At 33.4% G+C, this 24,718-nt stretch overlaps 1 protein-coding gene across 2 annotated transcripts in view; it reads right to left on the bottom strand.

Moving 5' to 3' along the window:
- Positions 1-24,718, bottom strand: part of LOC105678065 (uncharacterized) — a 105,162-nt gene that overhangs the window by 56,397 nt on the left and 24,047 nt on the right. The window contains exon 2 of one of the 2 annotated variants that reach the window (XM_012377075.2): positions 21,997-22,090. In XM_012377075.2, coding sequence (XP_012232498.1) covers positions 21,997-22,076 — 80 coding nt within the window. In that variant the 5' untranslated portion in view covers positions 22,077-22,090. Of the gene's footprint in view, positions 1-17,797; positions 19,613-21,996; positions 22,091-24,718 lie in introns of those variants that run through there. The other variant, XM_012377074.2, reaches the window with a different exon arrangement.

Raw genomic sequence — 24,718 nt, 5'->3', positions numbered from 1 at the left:
AGGAACGCGCGGAGAGAGAGAGCAACTGGAAGAGCTGCAATTTAATCTCATATAAATAGTGTTTCGCGTTGCTCAATAACGTACCGGTTGGCTGTAATTAATCAATAGCAATCAATATCAAAATTTTCCGGTGGCGCCTTTTGCAAGATAAATTATATTTATTGAATTGTATATACGTCAAAGGATTAATTTGCAAATTGCGCGGTATAAAGCGACACAATAAGTTTATTTCTCCGCGCCGGTAACGCAGAAGAACGCGGACTCGCACAATTCATACAAAGGATGCTGATATATCTGAGTATAGAGACACTCACAGCAAACCCGTTAAAAGTTGATACGCTGTATAGGATCTTCTATCACGAATGCATTCTTGTAACATCTGACCAAGCGATTACATGTATATTGCTTTTGATTCCTGCATCAGTAATCTAACTGAGACGTTCTGTCCGCTGAAGTCATAATACCCAAAGGACTTCAGTATTCATGTAGAATTTCCATTCGATTGAATGCGTTCGCGTATCGTTTCCAACCGTTTTGACTATATATTACGTTTTAAGTACGAGCTTTGTTATCTATATTACTACCAACGAGTTGTAAGCTTTCAAAATAATAAGACACACTAAGAGAAGGCACTTATATTAAAAAGAGCAACATGATAACGCGGTGCAGATGTCTTGTAATTCGACAAAACTGTTAAAATGTCAGTTTGTCATTTTCCCATCCATTTATTTAAATTTATCGAAAAATTCTGATTTCTTTATATAATCTCTTATGTAAAATAGCACATACCTAATAGTGTAAGGCAGTATGTAATAAGGCATAAATATTGATAAAAGAAGATTTAAATAATTACTTTTGCAATATTACTTTGATGCGTAACTTCTCGATCTAGTTGAAGAAAAAAATGTAATGAGAGCTGCTTTACATATCGTCGTCATAATGAATCAAGCGCAGGCGATGTTGATTGCAACAGCGTTGGCCATTGCAATTGCGACGCAACAAAACGAGCTACTCGCAAATAGCGCTTTTGCACGCCCGACTTCTCTCTTTTGATAACAGCATCAGAGGGAGATCTCAATCCTCGCAGGCAATTAAAACTTTCACTCGAGTTCGGTCTCATCGAAATTGTCTTCGGTTAAAAGCGAGCGCGTGCCAGTGGAGCGGGCAAGGTGGACGAGAGATAGAGAGCCATCTTTTTGCGAGCATTATTACGCGCAACGCGATGTGACGCACGAATAAGAAATTTTCCACGATCGCTCTTAGCGTGCAATTCCGAGGCGCGTCACGTGACTTTTGAGACAGCGCGATCAGCGCTTCGCGAAAAACGCGCACCTTTCGTTACTTCCTATCCGCTGGAATTCGATGCGTCCACTATCTTCAATTTCCTAACATAATTTACGTATAACGCAAAAATCCTCGATATCTCGACATCAGAATTATACTTTTTCGTTTCTTGATCGAACATTCAATATTATAAACCATTTTTTCTTTATTACTATTTACTTTTTTTTAGTTAGATATTTTCATTCATTTAATATGAGATGTTACAAATATCGGTTTTATGCAATATCGCTGTCGATTTTTCGATAACCGAAAGAAGAATTACAAAAAGAATCAATAAAAATTATCACAAAAAATAATTAATATAAAACAAATATTATATATCGTCAATATTTGTATTAGGTGCTTTAAGCGCGCCGGTATGTTTTTTGTTAGATGCAATTCTCTAGATATCAATATCGAAGATAACAAGATAAAGTCAATCCGCGCGCATCGCGCGTTCGTATTATGGATATTTCGACATTTCCGAGAAGTGGCGGACGGCCGCGCGAGCATAACTCATCACGGAAATGAATTTACAGCACGGCGCAGTACAGCATGGATTATTGCACGGAGGTAATTTCACCGGTGGGTAAAATGAGAAGCGCACAAAAGCGCGTCCGTGTTGAATGCTAGGAAACACGCTGCAGCATCAATTGCATCGCGTTCATATAACACGCTGCTTTTTAACCCCCTTGTCAAAGACCGTTATTCAAGTAGTCTTATTAATGATATGCATTTTATTACAGCACTACTGAGTGATTCCTGTTTATTGCGAAAAAGCGCGAGACGATGTGACTTCACTAAGGAAAACATATTTAAAAGATTCGTGTGTGTGGAGTATATTATTTTGATCAAAATCTCTTCTCTTTCTGTGAGAAATCACGATATAAAAAATTCGAACACATACATTTCTATATCAAATTTCGACGTAAATTAAATACATTTCCATATTATATTTTTTATGAAAAAAAAAGAAAAAAGTTAGAAAATGAATTAAAACTAAAAATAAAAATCCATAAAATAATGTTACTCGGTGAAACGACAGAGAGAGAAGATAAAATTCACGTGGCATTTGTAATAGCAAGAACTGAAAAAGTTTGTTCATCATTATACATAGTCGATTCACCGCGGCAGGATATGCATCGTTTCTGATATCGACAGGTGTTACCAGGTACGAACGGGGAGCTCGGGAGAAGAGTGATGACGCGTAGGGAGGGTACAGGAAGAGAGCCAGGACGAACGTTGCGGTAGGACGAGAACGAAAGAGAGAGATGGAGAGAGCGTAAAGGTTGCGGTAGGACCTCGAACCTGTTGCGCAAGAAGAGAAAGCGCTTTCAATCGCCACGGAGACAAATAATACGCAGAGCGAGCGCGTCGAGCCTCGATCAAATCATTCGACGGCCGACGTTTTCGCGGTGAAATAATATTTTGTTTAAGAACTAAAATTAAATCTGCACTGAAAAAGACTCCACTGATATTCTGTTAATGTTTCGCGACTAAAGTCAAGACTAAAATATTATTTTTATTGATTATTTCAATGTTTCTTTTCCATTAATATGTAAAAGAGTTAGTAAAGTATCTGAAAAAGAAATAAGTTTGTTTTGAAATGTCTTCAAACGATGAATTAAATAAAACATAAAGTAAAAAAGTGAGTGATTAAAGATTAAAATTATATATCAACTTCTCACAATTGCTCTATAAAAAATAAAATTTTATTTTTTAAATGTTAATTTTGATAACACAAATTAATGTAATTGTCCTTTTTCCTAAATTTATGCACATATTTCGAAAAGTTAAGAAGCTTAAACGGAATAAGAATAATTCGGCGAGCAGATACGTGCATATACATATATTCTGCGCAATAATCTTCGCCAAAGAAACGAGATAGAACAAATCTTTATCTTTTATTTCTTTGTAGACAATTACAATGGTACTGCATAAGACGACGCTTTATGAATACATATATAAAAAAAACCGATGTATGTCCTTTTTGTCTCTTATATAATTTCACGATTGACTGTGCAAAAATGAAAATGAGTATTTTAACGAGAAGAACAAGTATTCTTGACAAACGATAATGATTTCTGTATGAATCTGCAGTCGACTACGGTCCAGCGTTCTAATTACACGTGTGTTGTATATGTCGCGTGTCAAGTTTGACAGGTACAAATTCCGCGATTGACTTTACGCAATCGTTCTGCAACGAAGTAGACAAAGTCAGACGCAAGTGTCACGCAAAAAAGAAATTGCAATACTGTTGCGAGGTTATTTTAACATGCAAATTGCGAGCAATTAAAAACAAGCGACCGCCGTGCAGTTAAGACGTTGAAGAGTCTGAGAAACGATCCGATGCATAATCGTTGACACCATTTCAAGTGGTTTATTTAATGGAACGTTTCATTCTTGGATAAAGATTATGCCTTATCACCGGAAGGCAGAGAGGTGGCGCAAAGTGACCGATAAGAAGCAAATATAAAAATATCTTTCTCTCTCTTACATAAAATCTATATATAAATTATTTTCTTATAAAAATTCTATAATTTTAGTTTCATTCGGTTCATTCATAGTTACAGCGGTTTTCTCGATACACGTAGTTTTACGTTTCCGCCTAGAAAAATGATTCCTTTTATAATTTTCAATTTTTTTTTTCTTATAATTTATATCAATGTTTATAAATTGATCATAAATTTGTGAATATTATAAAAAATTCTATTGCGCAATGTCGTAAGAGCGCAATTAGATTTATTTATTACTCTTCAGATGGTATATTTGATTGTTATGTCTCTGCCGTTGTTTTTATATGCATACGGACAGGCAATATATATTCTTTATTATTTTTTCTATGTTAGAGCAGTCCTCGAGAGCGTGAGAATGACGTAATCGAGATAGCTTAGAACGCAACTAAGAACATAATGTCCTAGGTAAAGAACACAGCGCAATTATGATTGCGGAGAAAAACGAGTTACGTTGCCGAGTCGCGCACTTGTTTGCGTCTACTTGAGAGTTCGATTCTCGAAGTGTGTAGCGTCACTCGATAAGAAAAATCTCCGATAAAGATTATCGGAAATTACTTTTTATTTTCGCGTCTCTTTGAAAAGTCTTTTACCACACGTACACTTCAAAGTACACAAGAAAGTCGACTATAAAATAATTATATCTAATATTATATCTAAACAGCACAAGAATATACGGTTTTAAAAAAGAAATTATTTATAGAATATTAAAATATGATTGATATTCAATTTTAGATCTTTCTCTTTTTCATTAGATTCCGTTTTCAACTAATTTAATTTCAATAAAGTAGACAATTCTTTTCATTATTCAGTTTCGTCCAGTTTTATTATTTTTATCTTTGTATCACGTTAACCTATTTATGTCACATGTCTTTTCTTTAACATTACAAAGGTATTAATTTGCATATTGCAAATTTAATAAATTATTAATTTTCTTATTTAAAATATTATTAAAATACTATTTAAAATAACTCTTTTCTTTAGTATAAAAAATAGGAATTAAATAATAATAAATTTGTGTATATTGTGATATTTATATATCAAAAATAGCATCTCGAAAGATAAGTTAAAGCACAAAGTATCTACTATTACTTCTTACGTTTGCAAATTCAAAATGCATACTATTGTATCAGAGGGAAATGCATTACGGTTGATGAGAAGCATTCTGATGCCTTTTAGGAGGCAAGCGATTTTGGATTGCGCATCGAAACTGTACTTCCGCCAAGAAACTTGGCTCGAATACTTCCTCTGAAAATACTGCAACTGCATTCGCATTTCGCGTTCTCGATCGCGTGTTCGCGCTTAGCAGATAAGTGACAATTTTCCGATTGACGACGACTATTAAGGTCACGACGAAGCACGCGAGAAGAAAAAAGACATTTCCGTCGCGAGGAATCCGATTTAATTCCTACAACATGATGCTCTTTGACGCGCGCTTGGATGCGTGCGTAATAACGCCGCCCGACGGAATCTTCTTCCTCGATCCGAGATGCGTATTGGATGCACTATTACGTATGACGACGCTACGCTCGAATGAAAAGACCGCGCCACCTTCTTTGTGGCGTATTTTCACGAAGATACTTAGTGAACTAAAATACGAAACGCTGACACAACGGGACTGAAAATAATGCAGCGGCTTTGTGAAGGTCTCGATCGTGACCTTGCACAACTTCACTGCCGCGGAATAACCGCGAGCACTATAGTAAATATAGTAGTTAAGCGGTTTACTGCCAGATATCAGAAAATATTGAAGACGTTGGCACGTATCCTTGTTATGTATTTATCGCTAACAGCAACTACCGTTTTGCACTTTACGTTTATACGCACTTTTTGTATTACAAAATTTAAGTTTGAAACAATGTTAAACAACAAAGCTATATATATGATCTTTACTAATTATTTTATAATTCAGATATTTATTAAGAATGTTATATTAATTCAGAATATTGTAATTGATTTGAAATTAATTAAGGATTTAATAAATTATCCTGTAGATATGATAAAATTTGTTAAATAATATTTTAAAGGTAATTTAATTGAATAAATGTGACACGATATCATATAAATGCAATTTTAATAACGATATTTGTCGTTAAAATTTAAGCTGAATTTAATATGAAAGGAGAAGACACCGTAATACATTGTTATCAATGATTTGATATGCTGAGAATTCTATTGCGTGAATGTATGCGAATTGGTAAAGATAGTTTATTGTTTTCCCAAGATCTAATTTTATCAAGATCAACAACGTCGCCTCCATAAAATAGCATTACGCAATTACGAACACTATCGACGAACTATGATATCCCGAGCAGTGGTTAAGTATGAGTTTGCCTAAGGTCTAACTACAAAGCCGGGATTGAGTTGTTCGCCCTGATGACATTTGAAGCGCGGTTGTGAGTTACGTAGACGCGCCCACTCTAAGCACGCATCAAAGTATTATACAATGTATTATAAGTATGCTGCACTCTTTTCTAGTATCGGTAGTGCAATGTACATATTTTTACTAACGCGAAAGAAAATTTCTTTCGCGGAAGTCGAGCCAATTATGGGTACATCTAGCGTGGAAAGAAAGTCATGATAAAATTGAATAGAAAATTGAGAGAGAAAGGGGCGGGGGGGAGGGGGGGGGGGGAGAGAAAGAGAGAAATACATTCAACTAAAATATAACAATTTGAAAATGTCATCCTTCTGCAATATTCGACAGTGCACAACGCTTAAATTAAAAAAAAAATGTATGTTACATTAGAAATACGTTTTTTAATTTCGAAATTTCAGTATTCAGCGATTGTATATTGAATATTCCCTTGAATATTTCAACGTAATAAATGTCTCATTGTCATACTTTACTAATTTCGAGACTACAAATTTATTATATTAGGGAATAAATTATATTTTATTGACTATATTTACATATTTGTTACTTTCGAACTCTTCTTCGAGATATATGATTTGGCTCCTAATTTTCAGCAGAATTAAACGCTTCTTTCTTTTTTTTGTTATCGACTTGTCCTCGACCGTGCAGGAATGCATACTTTGCGGATTGACGAAAATAGTGCGTGATGGCATCCAGCAAATATTTACTTGAGCCCAAGAAATTATGTTCAGGCCTATCAAGCCAACGGACGTACGAATTAATTAAGTTCAATAAAAACGAGGAAAATGAAATCTCGCACGCCATTTTTTTCTTGTTGTTAAGACGTAATAGTTACGTTATTGTGAAAATATGTAGCTAAAAGTTAAGAAACTTATCTCTTTTATAGTTTTTAAATAGACATAATGTTAATTACTTTTATCGATTATTAATTATAAAAAATATAAAAAATAAGAAAAAATATTGCGTTAAAATAATTAACAGTTTAATGCTTCCACATAATACTCACATTAATAATTATATAAAATATATTATCAATTTTTACTTAATCCTAAAACATCAAAGAGGATAATAAAAATAGAGAAATAATGTCGTTATAATGTTACGTTAAAAAAACCGCGCGAGTAATGGCGGATTAATTAAACCATTCCCGTCGATGTGAAATTTGTATTTAATCGCCGAACGAGCGAGGCGGAAATTATTAGTCTCTACGTTCCCGGGGTTCCGCAAGTAATTAATTAAATAAATTAACATACGTTGCAAAATACTCGATGCGATGAGAGCAAAAGAGAGAACATAGTTCGCAAATGAGTAAGTTCCGACTTCGTTTACCATCCAACCGTATTCATTCGCTATTAATTAAACTAATTAAAATCGAGAAAACCTGTATAGCCGGTGGCTTTTTGTGTGATTGTCATTTTGCAACATATTCTGCCCTTCATATCAACTAGACCGTTAGATATATTTTTTCAATCATATAATGTTAATATTAATTTATGTAAAGTTAAGAATATAGAAAGAATAATTCGCATCGCGATACGGGCATAATATTAAATTATTTTCTATTGGTTCTGTTATATTAATAAATCAATATAAGATTTCAATTACTTAAGTTTCAATATAAACAAAAGTAAAAGCTAACGCTTTTCAGTTTAATTTTTCAGTAAATTTTTAATAGAAATTTTATGTAAAAGTTAATTTCCAAGGTGGCTAACAATAAATCAGCGACACTTTGTATATTTGTTTCATCCTTAGAGAGAGAAAGGGAAAAGACTTTAAGTAAAGTACAGTTTACATATAGTCTGTTATGCGCGATAAGAACTTGCTCGAGGCTGGCAAGTTCCTTTAATCCTATAATGTAGCGCGAAAACAAAAGGGTCAATGCGAGAGGATTAATTAAACTCGCGTGAGAAATCTGAAATATTCCTTTTCGTGATTACGCATTTTGACACATAAAAAAAAACACGTGTTGATCTTTGAGTAAATACATGAGGAATGAGTTATGTTACATTCAAGACAATTATTTTATGATAAAATTCAGTTTTAAATAAAATATTACTTAAAAAGGATTATTAGTTATTTTTCTGTTAATGCAAATATCAAAAAAATTCTTTCATGTCCGAGAAGTGCTGCAATAAAAGATTGAAAAGCCAAAACAGGTGTACTTCCGAAAAGCTATCACCTCCGATTTGGCTGATTTTCAGCCTAAATACTTGTTTTATATAGTAAATGATATTCCCAAATGGATTTTTGACGCAAATGCCCCCTCCACTCCCCAGCCCCCCTCAAAGGTAAAACTGTTTTTGTTAATTATTTCAGAAAGTATTCATTGTACGGAAAAAGTTGTCAAACAAGAAATAAAGTTCATAAAAAGCTCTATAAATAAGGTCCTGTACATATTTTACCTAACTCCAATATTTTAGTCGTTATTATTAAAAAACTTATAAAAGCCACCGTAGAAGGGGAAACCCCCGGAACCCACTGCATCCACGCAAGTTTTTTGATAATAACGACTAAAATATTGGAGTTAGGTAAAATATGTATAGGACTTTATTTGTAGAGCTTTTTATGAGCTTCATTTTTTGTTTGACAATTTTTTCCGTACAATAAATACTTTCTAAAATAATTAACAAAACAGGGGAGCAGGGGGCATTTGCGTAAAAAATCCATTTGGGAATCTTATTTACTAGGTAAAATAAGTATTTAGGCTGAAAATCAGCCAAATCGAAGGTGATAGCTTTTCGGAAGTTTATCCGCCAAAACATGTTCTTTGTCGCTGTAATTTTCGAGTGTTGATCGCGGGTTCGCGTTAACGAGAGAGAGAGTTGCCTTCCCGAAGTAAGCGTATCTATAATACTTGCGCGACGATCGAACGCGATATGAGATACGTGAGCGGCATAGCGCGGTGCATGCTTAGCGGAATTCAATTCATACTTGTAAGTCCATTCACGAGACGACGATTGATTCTGTGTATAGTGAAAATGATACGTGATTGCATGTTCAATTGTGCATTATCCTCTTCGGCTGAAGGATACATGCGGTAGTCCGAACACAAAGAAAGGTCTAGGTTGTCGGATAAAATAATTGGTAAAATCTAAGTTCAAAAACTTTTAAGTTAAATTAAGAAATTAAACAAAAATAATTAATATTAATTACAAAAATCTTTATTGTTACAAAGTAATGAAAGGTTTCGGCTCACAGGGTGAAGGAGCCCAAATCCACTGGAGTAGAATGTTATTAAAATGCCGAGAGTTTAGAGAAGACACGTAGTATTTTTTCTAAAGTCTCGGCAATTGGATGACACCCCAGACGAATTTGGGCTGAACCTTTAACGCCTTGATTCACTGATTAATGTAAGGTCCAATCACGTTGCGTTGGCGTATCTCTATTCTACGTTGATTGCCTTACCGATTACAATTTCGTATCCTCCCGCTGAGGATCCGAAAAAAAACTGAGGAGGGTCCGAAATTGAGCTGAAACTTTTCATTACTTTGTACTTTTGTGATAAAAATAAAGATAAAGATTTTTTGCGCTTCGACATCCGCATTATGGTTCTTATAAACTTTTTGCTGTTAATATTTTTTGTTGTTACAGAACCATACCTCACTATATTATTACTTCTTATATATAATATCTCTTTTAATTTATTATTCTTTTAGTTTAACAAATTGAATTAAATGCTTGACAAATTTCTATTTATTATTTTTCAATTTGTAATTAAAATTTTTGTCATAATAAAGCCTGCTAATGCCTTTAATTAAAATTAATTAAAGAACGATGTTTTCTTAATTCTTCTTATATTCTTGAGTTTATTTATCAAGACCTTTAACTGTTTTATATTAAAATTTTTCGATTTTTTAATACTAAATAGCATTGACATTGAAACCATTTGGAAAGGTTATCTTGCAGTTAATTTGAAGAAGTTATTGCCTCTGCTGGTATCGCAACTCTTAAATGCGTAGAAAAGGCCCACAATTGTTTTCAATCTTCACCTCTGAACGTGACGAGGCTGCGATTCGAAGACTACGCGCTTTGCAAGCAATTTTGACGAGCTCGACCCGACCGACGAGGCCTAGCAGTATATAGTACAAATGAGCCCAGACAATGACTGTCGGCAAGTATGAATGAACTGCGAATGAGCGATGATCGCTAAACAAGACGACCGTTCAAGGTCTCCTTGCTCCGAGCGCTATTCAATTTGTCCGTAGAAACATTAATTCTTTCATTCCTCTTATTAACATAGAAACATTAATTCTTTCACTCTCAGTTCTTGCCAATCATGGGTACAGTTTTTTCTTCATTCCTAATATGCAAATATGTACTTTGACAGGCGCTCTAAGCCATTGTTTCAGTTCATAAGTCCAAACTGTGATTTAAATTACTCGAAGGGCAAGAATTTATCGCAGAGAATACTCCAAATCATATATTTTTTATTTATTATTTTTATTTAAAACTTATTCGTGCTGGAAATTTTGCCTAAAATGCATTCAGAAAATTTACATTGTGATAAATAAGATTTAACCTTTTTTTTTAGTTGACCTTTTGGTATCATGAGATAATCAAGATAAACAATTTCATTATTATTACTTATGAGCTCAGCAAATGCAAAACTCATATCTTAATGCTGTTATTTATTTACCGCGACAATCTGATAAAACTCATGTTTTTGAAGAAGTCTAAATCGATACCCTAGAATGAAAACAACCAACTGCAATTCGGATGTAAAAGAGAGAAAGAATATCCGGTGTTTGTCTTGCATAACATGTCTGACTTGCACTTTTGATTTACGGACAACATCGAACGTTCTCATTTCGAAGTATTGATATAAAGAATCATATTTGTTCTTAGCTGCTGCAAATCTTAGTTTGTTTTAAAATAACACAAACGTATTTCCAATAGAGACTTTCCGTCGTATAAAAAATATTTTAATCCTTCATATATTTTTTAGATATTTTTCATTTAAAATACTTTTTTTTTTTTAGAAACATCAAACATCTCTTGTGTCGTTTAGATAATGAGATACAACGAACTTTTTTACTGATTTAGTCGGATTACAGAGCGTCAAAGATAACAAGATTTCGCACTTGATGCTAGCGAGATAGTTGAAGCGGATACTTAGCTCTCGTTGCGCCGGTGTAAGTGTTACGTAACAAGCGGAGAAATGAATATGCGAAGTCGCAGCGAATAAAGGCAGAGCGAGAACGTATTGCCACTGTATCTACACCGCGATGTATTCAAAGACTGCCTTTCACAAAATAAAATCTATTCATTTTGTCAAAAAGTGCGTAAGAGGTGAAATGCTACAGCACAAAATAAGTAAAATAAAATAGTTACATTCGAGTTTTTAAGTATTCGATGCGCTGAATCCTATTCGAGTGCGGATACTCAACTTCACATTTTTCAATAGTTTTTGACTGCAAAAAATTTCAGAGAGCAAGAAAAGTCGTTATTTTTTTTTATGTAGTCAAAGAAATATTATTAAAAATGTTGACATAACATAATTAAAATAATATGACAGTTTCTGTATTATTAAAATTAAAATTTTTAAAATTATTTTAGATAATTTAATTCATCTTAAAATTAATAAAAAAAAAAAAATTTGAAAATAACTTAATTTGTTTCTTATACGAAAATTCGCAGATTTTTAGTAAGAGATATATTGGAGTGATAGCAAAAAATTTTGTTATAAAGTCTAAACAGAGAAATAAATAAAATTTGCAAAAAATGCGACACAAAAGCAAGTATTGGTGTGCTATAACAGATTGTACTTCTTGTAACGATTTCAACATATCGACACGAAACAGCGAACGATGGAGTATGCAACAATGTTTTATATTTATTAGATTGATTTCACAAGATCGATAGGTAGAACGAGTGAGTAAGACGCAACCGATCATACATGAACATTGCAATCGAAATTATTTTCAACGTGTAGCATCAGTAGGGGAATACGTACAGGAATGGCGTTGTAAATGCAGGGAGGCTCAAATTTGCAAACCAAAAAGTGTCTACGATTTGCAAATATCCCTGACCAATGTATGTCACGTATAGCGATCAGTGACATAAATTACAGATAAGTATGCGAATTGTTTGTATCGATTCAGCAACTTTGTAGCTTATGAGAATGATAAATGTTTATGTAAGAACCGACGGAAAGCGGAAGATTTCTGAGAATTAATTATTTCGTCAAGGTTAAAAATAAATATTACAGTTTTACAAAAAATAGCTTTTTTTCGAACATATGAATGCAAGTTATCTGCGAGTTATCTCCTTTTATAATTTTTTGATGTTAAATACAATGCCGGTTTGCTCTATCGCGTCACAATTTTGAGAAATTCAAGATTAAAATTGTAAAAAAGAGCTTTTAACGCACTTTACTATGTTATAACTATGGTATGTGATGTGTTAGAAAAGTTCTTTTCTTAAATGAAGTATATTATACTAGGACTTAACAACAATTTTTGTGGAACATACATAATGATTTTTGAAATTGCTAACTATAAATGTCAAAATTGGCAAATTCAACATAGTGGATGTCAAAATGATAAACGGTTGTAATTTTTATGAAAATGCATGTTTAAAAATTGTCAAGGTTTAAAAATTGTCAAGGTGGCTAAACACAAATCTGATGTTAAAAATCATTATGTCTGTTTCACAAAAATTGAAAATATTCAGTGAATTATTTGCAGTTCTTAGTTCCATTTATAATCTATCTGTAATAAACACAATATTCAATCGTCAAAATCTTGTGAACCGTAATGTATATAAAAAATTTCTTTTGATAGTTAAAAGTCCTAGTAATATACTTTATTTGAAAACAAAAGAACCTTTTTTAACATTGCATACCGTAGTTGTAACATAATAAAGTACGCCAAAATAGCTCTTTTTTACAACTTTGACCTTGAATTTCTTAAAATTGTCACGTGATGGAGCATTTTTAAAATCGTACCATTATATTCAGTATTAAAAAAACTACAAAAGCAGATATCTTGCAGTTTTGAGTTTTTTTGTTGACCTGTGTTATAGATATAATAGATATAGTCATAAATTTTTAGAATAAAATAATATTAATTCAATAATCTTGATAAGCAATAAGGTAAATTACTGTAAAAAAGCATTAGTAAATAATTAATTAACTGAAAAAAGTTGTAGTTACATTAATAGTTCAAAAATAAAATTTAATGTCATAATGTGTTTTTACGCTAATTAATTACTAATCAGCTAAAAGCGTAAGTCATTTCTGACAATATATATAAAAATATGTAGATATCAATTATGTTGCAGCATCTATTTTATGAGTTAGTTAAGTTTTCTGTAACAGATATTTTCGACAGTTAATCACTAAATTATATATCATTTCCCAATTATTTATTAATGTCTTCTATATATATATATGCTAATAAACTAAAATAGCTAATTAGCTCCTTTCTTTTTCAGTGCATGCAACGCGAACCAATGCCGATATAGATATGTCTTTTATACGCGTTATCAAATAAAATACAGCTATATATCCTTTGTTCTTTCGATCCTTCTCATTGCGCAGTTTCTCTCGAGAGCATGTAAACGAGTCAGACTATCATTAACGTTATTATGTCGTTCCTTATAAAGGTCGTCGAGTTGAATTAATTCACCATGCAAATCAAGCTGCGAGTTCGCAAAAAAATCATGTCGTGTGTCTGTCTTTATGCGATGAATCGTCTCGTTCGACGCGGAGCTCGATCGAGAAAGCGGACGGATGAGCATGATCACACACTCGTTAGACTTCCATGAGGAGACTTCGTACGTTGAAGCACGCACGTGCTCATGAATTACGACTGTGAGACTGGATTTAGAAGTTCATCGACTGTTTGGTATTGCAATGATATTATTGGGATCTGATGTAAAACAATATGACGATAAATTTAAAATTATAATTAGGTTACACATTTTTGAAGAAACCGTAAAGTATACGTATGCTAATTTTCTCTTTTAATTATAAAAAATAGTATAATGGAAAATAATTATTTTTAGTTATTTCACAATTAAAAAGAAGAGCTACTTGCTCAGTTCATAGTTATAAAAATAAATTTCAAAAAGATTTACATTTTAACTGTTTATTTATTTCCAACAGCAAACGCACGCTGCGTTTATATAGAAAATTGTTTCAGAAATCTCGAAAAAATTGATATTAATTATTTAATATTTAATCTATTTTTAACATTTTCTTGTTTATTGCACTTTATTGTACTATATAACCAGAGCTGGGAAAAATGTATTTCAAATTGTATTTCAAATACAATAAAATATTTGAAATACAAAATGTACAATGCTAACACAATCTTGGTATTTAAATTATAAAATACAAAATACTTTTAATTTTTAATTTTCGATTTAAAATACAAAAATTTTGTATTTTAAATAAAAAATTGAAGATATTTTGCAATAAATACTAAAATTGTTAGTATTTTGTATTTTGTATTTCAAATGTGTTTGCCCAGCCCTGTATATAACTACAATGTATTTCTCATCAAAATTTGTAATTTATTCTACGCCATATATTAAATAAACCTCGCTTCCATGTAAGATCCTAATATCAACTTTCTGATTTAATTTACAAACCTGAATCGATCAAAATTTAAAAAATGCAAACGTGAAATGTTTTTTTAGTTTTAAAATTTTCGATTATTCGCAGTTTTTATAAATCTATAAATTTTTAAATAAATTTTATAAATATTTTCTTAACATATCCGGTGTACTTTTAATGCAGTTGAATTGCAGTTGTATTGAACCGCAAAATATATATCTAATAGCCCGATCATCTGAATCAATCGAGCTTTGATCCAATTAATAAAATTAGATTTAGCGCTCCTTGTAAAATTAAAAATCTATATAATGAAAATGATTGTTTGTCGCTCCTTATTGAAAATTCTCTCTTTAAATTATTCTTTTGAAATGCGCATAAATTTTACGAATTTGCAAGTAACTGTAATTACGTGTATATAGTATACAGTGAACTAAAAATTACAAAACAAAATTATGTCGAAAAAATTTATGATTGCATAAATCCTAATGTTTTTATGCAACTTTGTAATTGCATACTTATGTTTTTTCCAAATCTTTCAAACTTTTAGAGATAAGCTACTATAGCAATAGCCATATTTTTCAGAAAAAATTTTAGAACCATACTTTTAGAAATGCATAATAAATGTATGTATACTTATATGAATGTGTTTAGTGTTTTTTAGCACAATAAAGACTGAACAGAAGGATTTAATCGCAAAGACTCGAAGACTGGAAAAACAAGCCTGATAAAAGTGCTTTTAGATCAACGTACTGTCTACTACATAAATAGCTCTGATCCATCGTCTCATTTTTGCGTAGCTAATCGAATTTTCAAATTATTTTAAATAGCAATAATCGCATTTTCAAATAGGAATTTAAAAAATATTCTTTCTTATAATCGTGCAATAAATCTAAGTCGCACCTGGAGAGTGGGACGAAAGGATTTAACTGCAAACGCATTAGATAGTCTCAAAAACAGTAAAATCCTTACCTTCGTACATTAACCACGTAGTTTCGCTTTGTAGATAATCGCCGGTTTCTACAATAGTCAGCATTATCATCACGTGTGACACGTGAGTTCTCATACTTTCAGCACTATTTGTGCATGAAATTATCGCTTCCGAAGGTAGCCACGTGCGATAATATTACCATATATTTGCGGGAGTAAAATTGCTATTAATAAGAGGACATATTTTAATTTTTTTTTTTTTTAAAGAATATAGACTGCCACGTGTATAATACAATATACTTTTTTTTTAGTTCTACGAATGGAAATCCATTTTCAATTGTAATGGGCTAATTCTCCTATATTGTGCAGTAACTTCTATGTAACAATCTTCTCTTTTATACACTTGTCTACAATTGTAGCAACTTTAATGAGAACTGTTACGCGGTACTTCTATTGTAAGATCTACACGCGTAGATTCCGTACAATTGAAATCTCATACTTCAATTATATAAACAATATCTACGCATGTAATATAATGTTAATAAGATGCTACGTTTTCTAATAGAAGTCATTTTGAATTCATCAATGATATCGAGCAGTTATAAATATGATAAGCATGCGTTTTGTAGGAAAAAATATTAGGTTTAAATTTTGATGCTATTATTAAGTATAATATAATTGACGAAATAATATTGCTTGAGTAATAAACAAATAGTAATGGTAATGGCAATCTTACTAATATAGATTAATATTTTAAGAAACAATCTCAATTCTGCTCTGCTCTGCTATTTTTCTTCGTAATGAATAGAAAAGAGGTAATCGCGTATAAAAGTATAAAAATAAAAGAGCAATGAGAAGGAATTACGTATTCTTCCTTTCTTTTTTTTCCTTTTTCTTCGATTTTTCTTTCCTAAACTATTCATGCTGGTTCTTTGCGTCAGTTTTTTAACCGCATCATAAATAGTTGATCATTGGCAATGTTTGAATGAAGATGCAACCGGTTTTGGAGTGCCACGAAGAATTTCGGACAATTGTGAAAGTCGAGAGGCAGAGCGTAAATAGTAGCACAAAAGAGCGAAATACAATTTCGTATTTGATTATGTCCGTATCATCACTTACGATAAGAGAATATTATCATCAAAATAATTTATCGATAGGTGTACTCATAAATAAATTTATGAATATTTGCACAGCGACAATCGATCGGTTATGTATACTTATGTAAATAAACAAAATAATGCTCTTTTCACCATATTATTACCGTATAAAAAATCACAAACGCCATTAATTTCCTTTTTATATAAAGATTTAAATCGAGCACTTTTGTTAATTATTATCACGTGTTGTTTTATAACGAGAAAAGCAACAAACAGTCCAAATCTTTTTCTATTAAAGAAGATTAATATTACAAATAAATTGTTATTCGCTAAAAACTTAAACCGCTTATTTGTTAAAAACTTTTCCAATTTTTACGAATAGAAGTAAATCTTTCAAGCTGCTCTAAAAATCACAATTCTCTTTTTAATTACCAAGGTGTCTCGTGTCGAATGTTAAAAAGTTGCAATAGATAACGAACTGTTTCAAAACCTTCTTAAGGAAAGACTAATTCCAAATTGATCAAAGAACACGTCATTAAACTAACTATCCGAGATTCTGAAATATTCCGTATCTAGATGCAATTCATAGAGTATAATTGGCGCCGTGGGGCCGGTATACATCCCACTATCATTTGCTATATATACGCATAATGAGATTAAAGGTAGAACGTCAATAAAATTATATCATTTGTTATTACGCATTCGCTTGAGGGGAAAATTAAATTACGATCGAGCCTTGCACCGCATGTCAGCGTATACTTTTAAACCAAATATGTTGTAGAAAACCACATATGTCACGATTAGTTGAGATACAGGAGAATCCCACGACACTACTTTTGATAAGGATTAACAAAGTTTGCGATACACGAGTCATTATGACCGTAAAGGCTATCGGATCCGTGCGCTGCTAGACGCGATCGCACTCGCGTGCGCGCATATCATCGTTCACTTTGATACATTCCGCGACCTTTATATATCATAATAAGACAACTAGTCTGACCTTGGCACTGGCAGATCCATAACGGCGGCGCGATGCTGCTGATGGTGCTGATAATGCTGATGATGATGCTGGTGATGCTGCTGATGCGCGCGGTTGTCCGGGCTGATGATCGCCACCGGATGGACAGCCTGTTGTTGTGGATACTGCGAGGACGAATCCCTCAAGTACGCTTGTTGTTGTTGTTGTTGTTGTTGCTGTTGAGGCTGCTGCTGCTGCCACATGTTGTACTTCAAGATGCACTTATCCATAAATAAATACACGCTTTCTTCTCGGAGAAGTTTTCTCATTCGTTGGTCAGAACAAAGTATATTCGTCTGTCGTTGTCGGCCATCACGTTGCAAAAAACGATCACAACTTTTCAATTCACTTTTATTCCAATAATATTTCACCAGTTTTTATGTCACTCATATGACGACTGTCAATAGATTAACGCGACTTGCCTTTATTAATTTTTTTATACTCGGCAGTCACTCGGTCGCGCCGGTAAACATATATAGTTTGCAGCAGGTGTTCCGGAATTACTCGCCATATTGAACCACGGTAGCGTCGTCTGGAGATGCATCATCATTGTCGATTTGCAACGTCGTCATCGTCGTCGTCGTTAACGACGCGTCGTCGGTGGTCCGAGGTCTCGGCGTGTTATCACGAGAGCGACGGTTTGTTTGCCGGCCGAATTAAAATTGGTCGGCTTGCCGGCGATTAATCGCGGCCCCGCAATAGCTTTTCTTTCGCGCAGCGATAATTAAGTCGTCTACGTCCGATAAATATAATTCATCAAGTTTGTCGAGCTCGATCGACCGATCAATGTGGCGTACCGGCGCCGAACGTTCCATCATTCCCGCCGGAGCACATTCTCTCGCGGTCGCGATACATACATAGTTTCGCGTTCCTAACCGACAACGTCGACTCTGTGGCGTTCCTCAATGCAGACTCTGTTATATCTCTAGATTTTGCGCACAAGCACCATGTCACAGGAATTCACGAAAGTGAATTGAAATTTAGACACTTTGACACTCTTTGCACGATTATTACTGATTTTATGATCTTGATGACAGCTCGATGAACGCAATTGTGTCGTCGCGTGCGCGTGTGCAGCGTGCAATTCGCGAATCACTCGTTAGAAGTTGATATTGACCTTGACACTGCGTCTCAAATTAGCAGGAGATTCTGGAGAACGCGAGACGTGAGCTCCTCAATGATCGCAATAGAGAGATCGCAAACGCGACTTCTCACTCCATCTAATTTTTCTGTCCTTCTGCCGAGGCTATTACGCGGAGAAATGTGCTACGCGAGAGAACGCTGTGCGGTGGCCTTGGAAGTATTATATGTTCACTACGTCGCCAAATATTGGTTTATTACGAATGCGGTGATCTGTTGATTGCGACAGGTCGTCAGCCGGTTATCGTTGCTTTGCGCGCAATGTTTCGCGACGCTTCGCCACAATGCACCTATACACTTGTCAATCAAACGAAGATTTTACGTTAGATCGACGCCCGGATCTTGTTTGCCGGTATTCCGGTTGATATCGCCTGATTTTTTGCGCCAGTCACGCGCGGACGAGAAGATCACACGTTTCAATACTGAAAACTGCGACGCGCCGCAACACGATGATTCGGCGACATCGTCCACCTTTCACGCGAGTATCCGCGAAACTATCAGCCGGTGCACGTCACGCGGCCCTGCCCGCGAAATCGGGATCGGTGGCGGGGCCGAATGGAAAGGGAATGAAGAGAGGAGATGAACGGATATAAGAGAGAGAAGAGTACCAGCGAAACTCAACTCACGACAGTCGGATGCGAACTGCTGGACGAGCGCTACTCCCCCCCACTCCCGACGACAATCAACGTTTCCCCTCTCACTGAGACGACCAATCGTCGCACCCCTCGTCTACTCCCGCCACGACGTCTATCCGTGCCGGAGCAGCGCCTGGCGTGATAACAACACAATATTAAGCTGCGCTCACACCGGCCGGCTTGCGATAAGAGAATTTCGGAGTGCGGCGCGTCGCAATTTTTTGTATGCGAAACAGATTTGCCGTCTCCTTCTCTTTCATCGTGCGAATTCTAGTGTGCTTCTTAGATTGCATCCGTAACGTATTTTTAGACGAGCGGAATATAAAAACATAAACATCTGCAGTTTTACAATGTTTGTTTACATATATTTATGTAATAATTTGTGAAAATCATGCGTAAGCATTATTTATTATTTGTAAACACATAGACATGTGTAAAATATGAAATACTTTTCAAAATGTACGACGTTCGATTTGTAAATAATTAATTTGATTTGCATTTATATTAAAACACAAAATCTCGAAATATAAATACAAAGTTTACTCACCTAATCTAATTCTTAAAATTCAATATCAAGTTTTATGAGCAGAACACATTGGGTATTTTATATTCCGTTTTCTTCTACTGTGTATACTAATAAATAATAACTTAATAATAATATAAAAGTATGGTTCTATTCATATTATTTCCCATAAAAAACAAGTTTATTTATAACAAAGTTTGTTCTTGACAGCAAAAATTTCAATGATGAGTCATTGCGGGTTTTTTTGTGACTGTTATGATACATATATATAAGTTGTAAACAAAAAATAGATACTATAAAAAACATTGGGAATTTTGTAAGAATGATGATTTAAACCAATAATCATATTCAAGGAATAACTATGCAAAGAGCGATATTTAAAAACACAAACTGCGCAATTTGTTAAATTCTCAAAATGCAGGAGGACATCGATAACAATTTTTACTCCGAAAAGTATACCAAGCGAAGCATTAAATTTCCTGATAGTCGATCTGTCCAAACGATAACCCGATATTTGCAATTTTTTTAAACTGCACGTTTTCCGTGATCTACCTCATGCTTTAAAAAGACCGCGAATAAAACTAAAACCCACGAAACGGTGATCGAGGTAACTCCATAAAATGGCGTAATACCCGATAAGTTTTATCCCGCATGATATTTCACACATTCATTGCTGTAAACGTCAAACACAGTAATTTATATTTCTTCATGGCAATGCCTGATTTCGCTTTCTTTATCGCGTCCAAAGTAAATATTCATTTAACTCTCTTATTGCGATATTATACGGTGTAGGCGAAGAATGCACGCGCGAGGTATCGAGTTACTTTCTTATGTTTGTCTGCAAACAAGATATAGCCTGCGATTTCGATATATCGTACAATTTTATATGCGGACTATGGTGAAATAAAAGTGTCGCAAAAGTGTCGGCGCATATGTCGCCGTGATTTATTTGCGTCTATTTTCGATGCGATTCTATCGTTCTACTTTTAGAAATAGTTTGAATAATATTTGATACCGCAACTGAAGTTAAAATAATCTCTTTACGTGGTATTTCTAATGTTTGAAATAATATTAAAAATAAATAGAATAAAATGATAGCAAAATATAGGAATTTATGTGATATTCGATGTTTCGTTATTGGAAAAAAAAGAAACAAATACAGATAATGAGATATATCGAAAGAGAATTTTTTTCGTCAGTTCTACTTAAAGACCGATTGTGATCCCAGTAAACATGAAGTATATATGCAAACTTTGGCACGGTCGATGTCGTTTCAGTAACTAGGAAAAGCGGAACCCTTTTGCTCAGCCGTGCCGTAACATTGAACGTAACACTAGCTGGCAATTCCGATTAGATGAGAGCGCAGTAATGCGCCGCACTTACGGTTGATTAATTAACCAAACACGAAGAGCAGCGATCGCTCATGGGGTTATATTTGTAAGATGCTATAATTAAATTAACAATAAGCTTTACGATGTTTCATAGTATAATTTCGTCTTGGAAAAATACTCTTCGAGCATGGTTTCAGGTTAAAATGCTTACACCCGAAATATTTCATATATATAATAAGAAGACTGCTTTATATGTATTTTTTTAGAAGATAATAATGAACAAGTCTCGAAAATTAATTTGGACTTCGAGAGATAATTTTGCGTTGGATAAAATATAGACAATTACATAATCATTTATTTAATCAATTATAATTGTTTATCTAATCAATAATTTTATCTAATCTTTTCTCAATAACAACGATAAATTATATGTAGCATTTATAATAAAACCAAATAATTTGAAAAATGTTCTTCACAAATTTCTCATTATAATGAGAATGATGGTGAAGAAAAATTATTAGCATGCTAATTTAAAGTACAATTTTAACTTACCCGTATAAAACGACGCTCTCAGGCACGGACGTAACTGAAGAGGATGTACCGGAGTCATCGTCGTCCACCTCATCCTTCATTTTTCAAAACTTTCCTACGCATCAAAAGAATGTTTTATTAGAACCGGTGCATCATTGATAAGATAACTACGTCTAAATTATGTGAAAAGTAATAAATCAATTTTCAGGAGTAATTATATTACACAAAAATTGAGTTATTAGAGATAATTTAATCTGTCGTACATATTTTCTCATATAAACATCTTCACTTCTCATTTTTCTAGAAGAATGTATAAACGTTAAGATGGCATTAATGCATTATACAGGATATTTCGTATCATAATAAAAAAATTGCAATAAAAAATTAATACATTTTTTTTAGATATTTGATAAAACAATTGTTTATAATATGCAAAGTTAATTGTATAATGACTGCATATAATAAATCATACACACAGAATAAGTGTTCGATTAAGCATTTTCTATATTTAAATATTTGCTATTAAAGCAAATAAAGCGGAAATACTTTAGCTGCGCTGATTGCAAAATATTCGAGTATGAGTACGCTTTTAAGTATTTGTTTGATGCATTCTCGGCGAGATTCTTTTCATACGTGCAATGCAATTGGATCGCTGCCACGCAAGCGTGACACGACAAAAACTCCGATTGCATTGCTTAATCGTTTAGGAGCGAGTAAACTTCATTTCAAGAAATCGATGCGAAAACGATAAGTGGTACATCGTCGTCGGTTAGGTGACATAACTAATGTTGTGATACATATAGCTTCCAACTGGTTGAAAAATGTACTCCGTACGTTGCATAATAGTGAAAGAAGAGCTTAAATTGTAATAATTTATCGTATACATAAACAATGTTAAATCCGCGAAAACACATTCAAATCCAAATAATTATATAATGTACGCTAAAGCATAAGCATGGACATTAATTCAAGAATATTTTTTGCAAATGTTCATAATTTTGATGTTATTTAAATTCCATTTAAATCAAAACTTATTTCGAAATTTGTGAAAGTCCAATTTTGAAATATTCAGCAAATAAATTATTTCCAAGAAATTTAATTTAACCTTTTAGTTGCGAAATATAACAAGCTCCTTTTACTGTAAGTATGATATACTGTTTAAATTTCCATATAATTCGACATTAAATAAGATTGTTAAAAATTAACTACGACAAACTTTGATCAATCCTTCATTAAAAATTTGTATTTTAGAAAAATAATCTATTTTTAATGCACAAATAAAGATTAAATACGTTACAAGTTCATAAATTGCCTTGATGTATCTACTTCAACAAGTTTTGAAATCCGATTTATTTTACTATCAAAATAAATGACAAATTCAAAGTGACGTTCAGATAGAATACTCGGCCCGAGCTATGACTTTTACCTTGAATATAATCTCATGTTCAGAGAGAACTTTGTAGATTTGCTACTACTACGTGACAGGCAGAATTTATCGTCGATCGCGCTTCGTTGCCCAGCGCGCGCGTGAACGTGAACGCGAATCGAATTTGCGATTCGTCGTAGCGCACAAAATACCGGCCGGGAGTCGAATTGACCGACATTCGGCGAGCCGGCAAAATCAGAACAATTCATACCACGGATAAACCACGTCGCGTAGAACGGTCGCACGTTTCGCGCGCGGATAACAGTGCTAATTCGTGACAATCGCACGGCGTTGTCCAGGATCAAGGGTGGTCTTTGTTCATGGTCACGCAATTCTCCGTTACATCGCACGACTGTAGATTAGCACGTACGTGATCCCGATCGCACCACACAGCGAGACCTGCGTTGTCAGCAATATGTTGTCTGCGATACAGCAATAATCCTATCAGGTTGACCGACACTCCATTATATCGAGATTTTGTACCTCGAAATATTGGATATTTTCCGAGAACTGAAGGTTCAATCTGCACGAGTTTTGCAAACATTTAAATATATTTCCAGGAAAATTTTATGCAGAAATATGTAGAAAATATATCTAAATATTTCAAGAAATGGATAAATATTTATTCGAATAGAAATGTGTAATTTTTCATAAATGAGCTAAAATAAGAATGAAGATTTTCCTTCAACAATTTGTGTTTTAAATTTATGCTATTTTGTTCTATAAAGATTTAAATGTTTATATTATACAATATTATACGATTGGTATTATGTTATTCGTTGCTTGTCGTCTTAAGAGAATTAACGGATACTTGTGACAGAAACATTTTCTCTTGTGTAATATAAAATTTAATTTGTACTTTCATAAGAATAAAGAAGCAATAAAATATTTCTGCCTCATTATATTTAATTAACAAAACGAGATAATGAAATTACCCAAGAGCACTTTTCTTTACTTTTCTCACTGTTTTAATTTTAATATCCAGAAAATTTTTATTCCCATACTATGCGTTACTCTCACGTGTACGTCTCAAAGTATAAAGCAATAATAAAAACTGTTTACTTAGGATTAAAATACAGCGAGAAAATTGCTCTACAGAGCAATCTTATTATTGCCTAATAGTGCATAGAGAGAAAAATTGAAATGTAACTTATTATATAACAATCAATTTTTTTCAGCTTATTAATGTTTTCAATATTAATATAAAAAGTTGTTCAAATAATATTCAACAATTCTACTTATGACGAATAGCTAATATAACTTGAAGAACTTGAAAATTTGAAAAAATGCTCGGGAATTGAATAAACTTGTAAATCT

This window comes from Linepithema humile, chromosome 1, assembly GCF_040581485.1.
Source record: "Linepithema humile isolate Giens D197 chromosome 1, Lhum_UNIL_v1.0, whole genome shotgun sequence".
NCBI classification, from domain to species: Eukaryota; Metazoa; Arthropoda; class Insecta; order Hymenoptera; family Formicidae; genus Linepithema; species Linepithema humile.
This window is presented reverse-complemented; position numbering and strand designations above follow the sequence as displayed.